The sequence below is a fragment of the Sinohyriopsis cumingii genome, chromosome 15, assembly GCF_028554795.1.
Source record: "Sinohyriopsis cumingii isolate HCF-2022 chromosome 15, ASM2855479v2, whole genome shotgun sequence".
NCBI lineage: Eukaryota > Metazoa > Mollusca > Bivalvia > Unionida > Unionidae > Sinohyriopsis > Sinohyriopsis cumingii.
This window is the reverse complement of record NC_142975.1, coordinates 133,778,363-133,791,701: the sequence shown is the minus strand read 5'-3', so window position 1 is coordinate 133,791,701 and position 13,339 is coordinate 133,778,363. Positions and strand designations below refer to the sequence as shown.

The window sequence follows — 13,339 nt, the reverse complement described above, 5'->3', positions numbered from 1 at the left end:
TCCAAATGAAGTTCATCAGGCCAATATTTTATTTTTACATGATACTATTAAAACAGGTAGAAATCAATCGTGCACATACAAATATGCATTAACTGTCATTGATGTTGCAAGCAGAGATAAAGAAGTAGAGCTGCTATCAATAAAGACAGCAGCTGAAGTTGCATCTGCATTTGAACAAATTTATCAACAAGGACCCGGACCACAAGGTAGTCTATAATGGCCACAGTTGCAACAGGTTGATCCTGGTGAAGAATTTTTTGGTGTAGTAACAACTTAGATGAAACAACATAATGTCAAAATCAGACAAGGACAAACTGCAATTCATTGCGATCAGGCAATCGTTACGAGATTTAATTGAACACTTGCTGTGTGATTGTTTGGATATCATTATGCACAGGAAATATCCCTTAACAAAGTTCAGAAAGACAACAGAAGTCTATGATAACCCTCCGTAGCTGAGACATTCTTCTGACTTGAGACACTGCCATATAAACTAAATTTGACCATACAATACACTCATCAACAATCCAGATATTTGTATCGGAAATAGTTAATCCTTGTGAGGAATAAAATGCTATAGCATATCCAAGCATCCATGGAGATTTATCCATCGTTAGCGCAATCTCAACAGCACTCACAGGAACTAAAATCATTTAACACAAGATTTTGTTTATCACCACAACCTGGAATCTCAACTTCAATATTTTGCCATCACATATCTGCTGGGCGATTACATAATGGTACAGGTAGATCTGAATTTTTTTCTTTATGCAACAGAAATAATTGTTGTTGCAGTATATCACGATCTTCCAACTTGCATCTATCAAATCAACAGGACTCCATAAATTCCAAAAATCATTCAAAGGAGTAACTGGAATTACTTATGCATTATTTCAGATTGAATGTTTTCTGGTTGCAGTCTGATTGATTCTTTAACTCCCTTAATTCTGGATCAAGCGCTCAGTAATCATTGGTTATTTCCTCATAATAATCTATAAACATTATTAGCCATTCAAGTGGAGATGATCCAACGAAAGGTGGTGTTTGACCATGATCACCACACATTATTACAACAGTGTTCCAAGTTAATAACGGGGGCCCCGAGTGACCGAGTGGTCTAAAGCGCTCACCGTTCCGGATCACTGCCATCTCACCTCTGTCTGCGTATGTTCGAGTCCAAGGCTTGGCTAGCGTGGGTACGTGGGAAAGCCTGCCAGTAGCTTCTCGTGGGTCGGTGGTTCTTTCCTGGGTTTTCCAGGGTTCTTCCTCCACCAGTTATACTGGCCGCCATATATGGCCTATCTTGTGCTGAAAAATGGCGTTAAACCCTAGAACAACAACAACAACAACAACAAGTTAATAACCAATCAAGAAACATTTTTAATACATCTAGTGACACCATGCATATTTCATCACAAATAATGTTTTAGGAATGTATTTTTCGCTCATTCTTTAGGAGTCCATTTAATTCCCTTCCACCAAAAAAAGCTGTGATTAGTGTGAAATTTCACTCCACGTTCGCTCATTTCTCTGGCGAGTCTATGTGTAGGTGTCAAAACAACCATATCAAAATTCCCTGAACAACTGTTCAGGAATAATTAAACTGCATGCATTGTTTTACCAGAACCACTGCACCCGTTAAGATAAACTGGTTTATGTCTAGCTACAGGATCATACACCGATGGAGCTAATAATAATTGTGACATTCAATTATTTTTATAATAAATATCCTTAGATTCAACATCAGCAGATTCAGAATAACTAAATATCTTTTCACCCCATTATGCATAAGTAATTCCAGTTACTCCTGTGAGTGCTGTATCAGTCTTTAATAAATCAACATATTTTTTATTTATATAAAATGAATCTGTAGCAACTCTGACTGTGGTAACAGGAAATCTGTTTATCATCGATAATAAGTTTATTTAAACATAAGCTGACATCGAAGAGCTTAAATTAGTAAAGTGTGGTGAGTCACCATCAATGTAGCTCACAACTGTACCTAACTTAGTTCAGTGCGGCAAGTAAGCATTATTTCCCTGCTTATATATTTGCCTATCTCTGTTGTATCAGTAATTATAAAATCAAGTTTGGTATCATCGATAATTAATCTTGTGCGATGTGGTTTATGATCATATGAACCACCCTGAGTAAATTTTCCAATTATTTTTCTGCCAAGATCCTTTGCAAGTTTATTTTCATATTCAATTTCATCGGGATCATGCTCAAAGATTTTGTTAAGAACAGATATCTCAACCACAGGTAGCCAAACCTGCTTCTGTGGACGATACGATATTACTGCTTCACTTACAACCAATGACGCTAAAATTCCAGCATCAAGCATATATCGTAATAGCACAGTTGGAACCTGACCACATTTGTTAAAATGATGACCAAACCAAACATAAACAATCAGATGGAGATTTTCTGTAAAATCAAATGATTCAATACATGCAAACCCAGTTAAATCAACATCGGGTAAATGTCCATTTTTTGCAACTCTGGTCATCACATGTGTTGGAAGCCCAAATTGCTTAAAATATTCAGCACATTCTCCCTTTCCAAGAAAACTTCCAGGATAACATGCAACCATATCAACAGAGATAACATCCTTATAATTGTATTTAGTATTCCACAATCCAAATTGTCTGTATTACACACAACTGTGTTGGACATTGACAAGAAATTTTGATCTGGTTGGCGAACATGAATTTTTCTCCTGAGGAAAGTGAGCAGCAACTGATGGAACAGTAAAACAATTACCAAGTAATCACTCAACATCATAGGTAAAACAATTACCAAGTAATCATTCAACATCATAGGTATATGTCTAAGCAAGATTTTTCATTTCTTAGTGGAGGGACTCAGATTGAAAAATATCTCCCTTAGGTTGTACAAACTGATCATAATTTTCACATTTGGAACTTTGACACAAATACACGGATACAGGGTCACTCTTACTAATTTTATTTATAAAATCAAATGTATCACTGTTATAAAATTTAACAGCTCTGTCTTGTGGAAATATTGTTACATCCAAAGTCCACACGTGCATGTTATGATCAACGATCATTATCAAAGCTCCCCCTGATTTATATTTTGATTCGTACAAAATCACGCCGGTAATTGTCTTCACCCATAACGGAAATTTTAATTTCTTTTCTAGCTTGGCAATGTTGTTGATCATTGCTCCATGTTCCTTGACATGCTCAGACCACTCATTTATTATTTTTACGTCGAAGATCAGTTAGACCATTTCAACATATTGAGTTTGTTAAATATTCTGTAACTCGATAAGTTAAACAATTCAGCGTAGAAATTTTCATTGGTTTGAGATTATCAATACTAGGTTTATTATTCAGCGGATAAATCGCATAAACAACAGCCATCACAGGATATGCTCATTCATAATACAGTTTGTCAATACCAGTTAACATTCCTGGTTTGGTATTTTTACATAACTTTACAATATCCCCAGTGTGATGTGATTCTCAAATGGGGTCACCTTTGTCATGGACAATCCAGGTGTCATCGAAATCCACAATAAATTTTATTCTAAAATGGAATCTTTGTTTATTGGGATAATTAATAATTGTCACTGCACACAGGTCATTCATTGTAGCATCAACATTGTGCATGATTCTGAATGATGACCACACGAGGTGCACCATCGTTGCAAAACTCTTTCTTGGCTTCACGGATAGGATTGATCAGAGTCTTAATTGTTGAAACAGCCAGAGATTGCCTCAGCATAAGCGATATCATGCTTGTTGATGTTAACGTGGTCAAATCGTCAACTTGGCGTAGCATTCTATCAAAACTGAATCTCCCTTGAGAAGGCTTGATCACAGATAATCTTGTAAATTCTTCCATGTTATAATTAAGGCAAATATATATTTAAATTAATCTTTCATATATAATATATAATGATTCAAACTCCTTGTAATTGGGTCTCTGTAAATGAAGTTTGTGGATACCACCTACAAAGTCTGCAATGAGAAAGTCAAGGACAAAAACCGTGTTTGAAATGAAACAAGGGAGTCTGGGGAAAATCACAGTTGTGTGTAGACTGTGGAGACAGAAAATACAGAGCTTTGAAATTGTATTATGATATAAAAAAAATAACGCCATCAATGCCAACAGCGTCAGCATCAGTAATGAATCTCCTACAACAAACGCTGAGGATTATCTTGCTAAATTTTCATGCTAGCATCCTGCATATTTTTTCTAGTAATAAAATAATAATTTAGACAAATAATAGTTACTATATAAATGGAGCAAGGAGAATTTGTAACATATCCTGTCATTACAAATCATGAGGCATTTCATGATGGTGTAATTAAGAATTATAAACTAAAAAAAACAAAAGAGTTGGTTCAGTTGATAATGCTGGTTATGTTAGATTTACTACTGGGAAAAAATATATGTCATAAATTTGTCTATAAATGTCTTCACAGACTGATCAAAGATGGAGTTGTGATTGATCATATTGATTCAGATCCGAAAAATAATTCTTTGAGTAATTTGCAGGCTATTACACAGTCAGACTTTTGCATGAAGGGGTACTGGAAAATATAGTAAACATGCAAGATCAGTTATATTTGTGAATGTAGAAGCATGCGAAGAAATAGAATTTCAATTGATATGTGCAGCTTCCAGATATTTTGACATTTTCTCATCTTTGGTTCAACATGTCGCTGATAAAATAACCTGAGCAGCATTATCAAAGAAATATAAACAAAAAATAATATTTAGGTATCTCACTTCTGAAGTATAACATTGTAAGACAGAAAAATTCAACATCTTTGACAAAGTCAAGGGAAATAACACCGTCAGGTAAAGGTAGATAGATTAAATAGCTTGTGTTTTACAAGAGTATTCACTTTAGAATGAAATATTTTTCTTTGGTTGTTTTTTTTAAATTAAAAAAAATCTTATTTTTCTAACATTTTCAGGCTTCTTGCCTTCCACCAACTTTGTCAGGGATAATGGTTAAGAAAAAAAAAGAAAAATGGGAGAAGAAAAAAAAGTCATGCCCCCTGTGGATCTATTTCTGGATTTCTGATTCTCAAATACCTTATATAATTTCTGACTGATATTACTAATGGAGTCGGGGGGCCCCGAGTGGCTGAGTGGTCTAAAGTGCTCTCCGTTACAGATCACTGCCATCTCACCTCTGTCTGCGTAGGTTCGAGTCTTGGATTCAGCCAATGTGGGTATGTGAGAAAGCTTGCCATTAGCTTCTCGAGGGTCAGTGGTTCTTTCTGTGGTTTTCCTGGGTTCTTCCTCCAACATTAATACTGGCCGCCATGTATAGCCTATCGTGTGCTAAAAAATGGCATTAAACCCTACAAAAACAACAACTACTGGAGTCCACCCAAATTTTTCTAAATTTAAAAAGATAAATGCACAACCTCCCATCATGTCAACACATGGTGGGTGCTATATGGGGAGGCGTGTGTAAAAATCTGTTGAAAGTAGAGAAGGCCACTGGTGGTGTGTGTAAATACATGTATGTAAATATTTATTGTAAATATGTAAATACAGAGATAACTTTGGCACTGAAGTGGGAATCTCTGAAAATGAAAGAACATAATTCTCATAAAGCAGTGGCACTGTTCTGACAATGACTGGCCAATGAGAACTTTAGCATGTTAAGTGAGTCGCATGAAGCAGTAAGACTATTCTGACAATGACTGGCCAATGAAAACTTAACACTGTGAGTCAAGGTGGATGTGTAAAACACCTGAGATTGCATTCCTGCAATGAGGGATGCTAAAATTATGTGTATGTGCCATCCTTAGAGTTAAGATTATATATACTGTAAATATGTGTAAATATGTAAATATGCACACATTATTTTATTTAAATATATATTTATTATATAATGACTTTCAAAACTATTAATGCGATTATTTCTGCGACTGAAAAATTATATGTTAGGGGTATACAATTTTCTGAGCAGCTTGATCCTGAAAAATCACAAGTGATTTTGAAGCACTGCAAGAATGAAAATTCGAAGGTAGATATACATTACCAGCTGAATACAGGTTTATTAAATTAATCCAAAAGGCAATGATACAATCAATAGCTTGTGTCGATGACACACAAGTTTAACAATTTGTTTCACTCGCACACATGACTGAGAAAATATGATCAGAGTTGTCTTGCAAATATAAAACATAAAAGATTGTGAATGTGCATATAAGTTGAAAAAGATTATGTGTGAAAGTGATTGTAAACACGGTGACAACATCCTTAACAAAGTCAAGGATGAAAGTTGTAACAGATTGTGAAAGTAAAAGTTGTGACACAGTTCAGTTATTATAAATTCCTCTGAGAATTCTAGTTTTATTTTGTATTTTTCATAATGAAAATATTCTTGTTCAGTTTTAAAATTGTAACAATCTTATTTTTTACTGCCTGATTTTGTTACGTGGTTAGTTTTCCAAAGACTTTAATAAAAAAGGGGTAAAAAAAACCCAAAAATTTTCAGACTTATCTAAATAAAGTGTATTAGCAGAAAATTTTATCCTGACATAATAGTTTTATTTTGATTCTGATTATAATACTTATTTTTATTTTTGTCGAGTTACAACTCATGTAACTTGGATGGTTTAAAGTAAGAATGTGCCTAATTCAGAATTTGATCTCTATCACATACAGCCATAATAATATGTTCTCATTGCAGTTCATTTAACTGTTCCTGCATTAACAAAAATTTTTTCATCACCATAATCATCAATAAGTATACTGACACTAAACTGTTCTGTGTGGGGAAGTATCAAGATTGTTTTATTTATTTTATGAAATCCTGATCTTGAAGATCTATGATGATCTACGATGAAGATCAATGAGCATGCATACAAATTTATATAAAAAATTCTCTCTTTAATCAACCAGGTATCCACGCTGCTCAGTAAGTTTGAAATGTATCCATGATAATAGCAGATTATGGCATCGCAGATAAACCAGATTAACACCTGGTTTTAAACTAGAAAAAATCCAGGTGGAGCTGCCATCAACTGCATCACATGCAAGTGTTAATAACTGTGATCGCTGATGTAATATTGACAACACCTGGTGAAATATGATGACTCTACCTTATGGATCATTATTGAGAGTTAGAATATTCAACGGCGGTGACATTGTTCTTCATGTGGCGACAATATTGAGATAGTATTCATCGATATCACTGATTTTGACAGGATTTCCATAAAATTTAAATTTTGGTAAATCAGCCTCATATATTGCCATTACCTTTAAAAACTCTTGTTTGATTGAATGTTCAATACCATCATCAATACAATAATTGGTGTATATATCAGTTGAATTAATAACAGATTGTTCAAGTTTACGATTGGAGGATTCAAGATCGTCAATGATTTGATTTGTTACGTTTTATCTGTGAAATAATTTCCTCAAAAAGTTTCTCTCTGGGGTTATTCTATCACATACTTGTTAAATTTTTTGCATAGTTCGCTTATACCTGCATCATAATAAATAACAATATCATCAAGTACATCTTTAATATCGCCGAAACTAAATGTATCCTCATTGCCTAATGACATTTCAAATTTCCATAATATATCTGATTTTCCATCTCTACGAAATTCAGTAATAGGTTTAGGCACTGGACTCTAATAAACCCCACAAATGTCCAGAAGGTGCATCATATATTATAAAACTTAATCCAAATTACTCTTTTTTCGTCTGAGGTATAATTGCCACATCGAGGTTCTGGTGGTGCTTGATGAACAGGTGATATCTCTGGAAATTCTAAAACAGTTTGGATCGATGACTGATATATACTGACTGCATAATCTAGAGAATTTATTTATATTGCTGCTGATAATGTTGGTTCACGAACCATGATAGCGATTTTGGATTCTTTTCTGGTGATAGATTTTATTCTGCACTGGAATTCATTTTTGATTTCTTTGATCTGATAACTGCCCGTAGGTATACTCACAACATTCCAATCAGGGGATGCATTGGGTTTATTTCTGTATGCAAAAACCAGTGAATTATTTGCATGCAACCCACCAAATGACTTTGATCTAATATTTTGGCCAGCTGTGATACACTCATAATTGTGCTAATGCTATTTCTTTGTCTGGAATCACCGTTGGAAGGCTAACGTTGAACTCAGGATTGATTGAGCTTGCTGATATGATCATGGTTTTTGGAGGAGTTGTATTAGCAACGATCTGTTATAGCAATTCTTATGACATTATTATTTTTTAAATTGGAGGTCTAATATCGTTTATCGTAGTTGATAACTGTGTCATTTCCTCATGGTAAATCTTAATAATTTCCATGAATTCCTGATCTGATATTATTCCATCACTGAGACTTAATGATATCAATGAAGATAATTTGACGTATGCATTGTGTTGCCATGCGCAACTTTGTTGTATATTCATGTAATTTATCAACCTCGCACATGGATATATTTTTGTGATGATATTAAGAGTACCAGCAATACCGGGTACAACTGAAACACCAATTCCTATCACTGGTACTGTCACTTATGTGGCTGATAATGTGCTGATGATCATTACTGTTCCAGCGATGACCACAGATGCAGAGTACACAATTATATCAGTGACAATGACAAGACTGCAGTATTTTTTTTTTTAACTGTATGCTTGTCGATATTTTTTAACTGGATATGCCATGAACATACAGGATGTTGCTATTGTTGATGTATTTCTTCATTGCAGCATCATCATTTGATTCTGGTTCTTTCAAATCAACAATGTTATTTCCACCCATATTGAGAAAACCAGTCATTGTATCACTGGTGGATAGTAAACAATCATTGATCTCAGTTCTGATTATGGCATTGCTGCTGTCTACATACCTTTTTGGTACCACATCATTGTCTGATTTTGGTTCGTTCACATTGGTAATTGTATTTTTGCTCTTCTTGAGATTGCCGTACATAATATCTCCAATTTTTCTGATACATCCAGTAATATCTGTCATGAGTATTAGAATTGATTCCTCTGAGTATTTAATTTTACTGTTTTTAGCAAACACAACATAGTTATCTTCAGAACTTCCAGAATAATATCTGTCAACGGGACTTTGCTTTTCCTGAAAAACGACTTCATTTTGGTCTACATCTGTGAGATGCAAAAGATTAGTATTAGTGAGCTCATCCTTGACTTTGTTGAGGGTTGCATATTTGGATAAGTCACCTTTGGGTTTGTCTTTAGCAGATCTTCCATAAATATCTACCGCTGTATATTACACTAAGACCTGTTTAAAATGACCACTTGTATATTTATTCAGAGACCTTGACACAGCATGGAGCATAAACTTCTGGACTACATACTGGTGGATCTTCTGTTAATGTCTGTGTTGGTAATGTTGAATGTCATACTGGTATGTCACCAGCTAAGCCACTATATCGCAAAAATTCTTTTGGTGGCACCAGCTCATATGAATCAAAATAAACAACTCCACATGGATCAATCGCATGTGCAACCCAGTGTGTGCTTGGACCAGAACTTCCATTGAGATTAATGATACCAGTTTCAACATGGTTTGGTTGTTTTGGTAATTGATCACACATAAAAACACCACATAAATTTTTTATGTTTAATTTCTTAGCAGCATAAAGTAAATCAAAATTGGACATGAGAAGCATCAACAATGTGTCCCAGGCAGTCTCAGACCTCAGCCACAAGTAGCTTGACCGTACCATGAATGAGGGGTTCCTGGCAATCTTAGACCTTTCCCTTTTTTTGGGGAAGTCTTTATTCTGTGACCTGTTGCTTTCTTTAATACCATCCCAGTGGCAGTTCCAAGAGCACCAAGTGCAGCTGATTTTGCAACAGCTGGGGCTGCAGCAGCTATCAACACTGCTATAGCTGCAAGAAGTGGAAATATACCACCCATTCTGACTGCATCTTTAATGGCAGCCACAGAAAGATTATGTCTAATCTGGTCTTTGATTGTTTGGCATCACTGAAGTGCCTGAGTTGACGTTCTGTCAGTGATAGTTTATTCGGACCACCTGCGATCTGTGCTGATTTCAGCAATATTTTTTTTCAGAATTCTTTTTTGATGCTGATTGTAGCTTTTTAATCTGACCAGGAGTCAGAGTAACAATAACATGATGATATGACATTATAATATCATGAGCGATTTAATTACAGGTTTTCTACTGAGGCATCAATGACTGTCATTTGTCCACTAACACCTTCAAGCAGCATTGTTTTGTCTGAGAGTATGATAGTGATTGCTCTGTAATTAGCTACAGCTCCTCTTGCCACATAAGCTCAAAAGTATATATCAACAACAGATTGTCTAAATAAATAACATGTGTTCCAGTGAAAAGTAATAGATCGGATACAGCATTGTAAAATCTCAGACTAACCATCATTTTCAGCTGCCCCTTTTATCAGCTGTTTGCCAAGAGGATAGGCTTGGATGAGCTTTAAGCAAGACTGTTGACTGTTCATACATACCGTTCACAGGCATAATTAGATCACGGTGGTCAAGAAATGTTTGTTTGGTAGTTTTTTTATTGCTGAAAAAGTCATTGCCGTTAAGATTCCTTAAAATCATGTTTTCCGAAATACAACCATTTTGGAGGGGTGTGTGTCCAAACTCATGTTTTTCACGTGACATGGCATGTTATGGCAGGTATAAATGCGTTAACTAAACTTTTAGGAAATAATTTATCTTCACGGCAACAAGCTACCTATATATAGGAATTTGCCTGTCACCATTTTAAAGAATCCAGAATGTAGGTCAGCCTCCTCTCTAAAACATTCAAAGTTGTCAACAAGTTTAGGAATCTCCAAGTACAAACTAATATCCTTCATTCAAATAGAAGTAAACATGTTTACTGGTACCACCATTAATAATGATCTCAATATTTAATCTATCTAAACTCATGGAGAAATATTAGCTATGTATTATGTTTACAAAATCAATGTCACTGGTTATATACACCATTAACTTGATTGTGGACAAACTTCAATTGCAAAATACAAATATACATAACATAATCTTTAAGAAAAGCCAACAAATAATACAAATTAAATATAGATAACACTGACAATAGCTAGGGTCACGTGTTAATTCTTTTGAAGACTGCAAAAAGTTGGAGAAAAGATATCATAATTTGAAGTGTTAATTTCCAGCAAAACGCTCATATACATCTAAGATGATGACATCTCTAGAATAAACCCTCAAATCCTTAATGCCAGAATGAAGTCAAACTTGGCCAAATTCTGCTAAGCAGTTTCTGAGAATCTGTCAAAATTGTGTTAAACTTTTAGCGACAGTGACCATATTTGATGGCAGATTGGCATTATCTATTCATATTTTTAAGCTCTTCAAGCTGGATGCCAGTTTCTGGCATTTGGTTCATTCTGTTAAGTGGTTTTTCATCAGAAGTTTCCAGTTTTAGTAACAGCAGCCATTATCTGAATGTCATGTATCAACACCATTTGTATAAAACTAAAACTATGCCGTTAAGCTTTCCCATCAAAATGGGTAAATTCTGTAAAGCAGTTCACTTCAGAAGTAATTTAAAGGTATAACTTTTTAGTAATGGTGGCCACATTTGACAGTTATCACCATCTGTATAAATATCAAAGACCTTTATGCCAGGATGCTCTTAAGCTTGGTCAAAAAATGTTAAACAGCTGGGGTTATTATTAGAAGTTGTTTAAAGTTTTTTGTCTGTTTTTCTTTTTAACAGTGACCATATTTTCAGAAGTCTCCACACCACTAAAAATTTTTTTTAAAGACCTTCATGCCAGGATGCTTTCAAATTTTGTATTGCAGTTAAGTTCTTCAATTGTTTTCCTTATTTTTAGTAACATTGGCCATATTGGATGATGAATCAATATCTAATTTAGCTAATGTTGAAGGCCTTTATGACAGAATGCTCCCTGTAAAATTATGTGCAAATTGGTCAAGCAGTTTTTGAATTGTAAATAACAACTGTAAACAAACATTTCCTGGTGAACAACCTGGTGTATTAAAATTTTTAAAAAAAACTAACCTGCAGTACACTGATCATCTCAGTGCTATTGGTTAGTCTGCTGAAACTCTGTGCTTCATTGCACCTGGCACACTCTTGTACAGGTATATGCTGACTGATATGGAAAAAAAGAATTCTTTATGTTAAAAAGTTTTCACATCTGCCTGATAGCAAAAAAACAAGAGATGATGACAAAGATATAAGGGTTAGAAGAGTGCTAACGCTTTCTGTTGAGATTTATTCCAATGTTCTTAATGGTATATGTTATGAAAACTATATATAAAAAAAGTTTATTTATTTGTTCTTGTATCTTCAGCCATATTGAAAAACACAACAGCATCGTTTGCCCACTACCAAAGACCTCAGTACCTGATCCTTTCTGTCAAACTTGGTAGAATTCTGTTAAGTGTTTTTTTCTTCAGATAAAGTTGTTTATGTCTCTTTGTTAGTTATTGTAGCCATACTTAATAGCATGTTGACATCATTTTTATAAATTTGAAAATCTTCAAGCTAGGATGTTTCCAAATTTGGATACATTCTGTTTAGAATTTTTTGAGAATTTACTAAAGTTCTATTTTTAGTAAGAGCAGTCACATCTGAGAAGAAATCAGCATCGCTTGTAAGTTATTTTTTTACAAAAGCCCCTTAGTCAAGAATTTCTGTTCATCTAGTTTTTGAAATGGAGTCATTTATCTGCAATGGCATCCATATTTACAACAAATTTGTACAAACTTGTTAAAGTTTTACTATGCAATTTATAAGAATAAGTTGATTAATGGTTTTCTATTTTTAGTATCAGTGGTCATATTTGATTGTGAACAGACATAATATATACAAACCTCAAAGACCTTTGTGTAAAAGTTTGATTGGATTCAACTACAGCCTAGCATTTAAAAATAGTCCTGACAAATTCATATATGCTAACCTGGTATATGAATCAATCAACTTTTCCAAGATCAGTCTGGCAGCAAGCCTGTGGTCATTATTACAACCACCATCTTTCTCCTCCATGGGAAGATATTTTCTATATACTGCCCAAGTATAATGGTTAAACCTGTAACAAGGAAGGAGAATGCAATTTCTAAAAATGCAAATGTAAAGAATTGCAAAAATAATTCAGGAAGATAAATTGTTCCAAATAAACATAAACATAAAATACTACCATATGATGTCAAATATCTGAAAAAGGCATAAAAAATAAAGGTAAAAATACAAAATTCTTAAATCTTACTGTAGGGTTAATATTTTTAAATATAACCACATTCACTCAAAAAGTTAAAGATTTTCTCTGGCATCATCATAAAGATTCTTAAAAGAGTTCACACCTAC

At 34.3% G+C, this 13,339-nt stretch overlaps 1 protein-coding gene across 1 annotated transcript in view; it reads right to left on the bottom strand.

The window, feature by feature from the left end:
• The window catches only part of LOC149782811 (Fanconi anemia group A protein-like), a 293,000-nt gene that overhangs the window by 91,554 nt on the left and 188,107 nt on the right, over positions 1-13,339 (bottom strand). Inside the window, exons 27-28 of the mRNA XM_089934328.1 lie at positions 12,936-13,064; positions 12,032-12,125 (exon numbers count right to left, since the gene is read on the bottom strand). Of these exons, the coding sequence (XP_089790454.1) occupies positions 12,032-12,125; positions 12,936-13,064 (223 nt within the window). The remainder of the gene's footprint in view (positions 1-12,031; positions 12,126-12,935; positions 13,065-13,339) is intronic.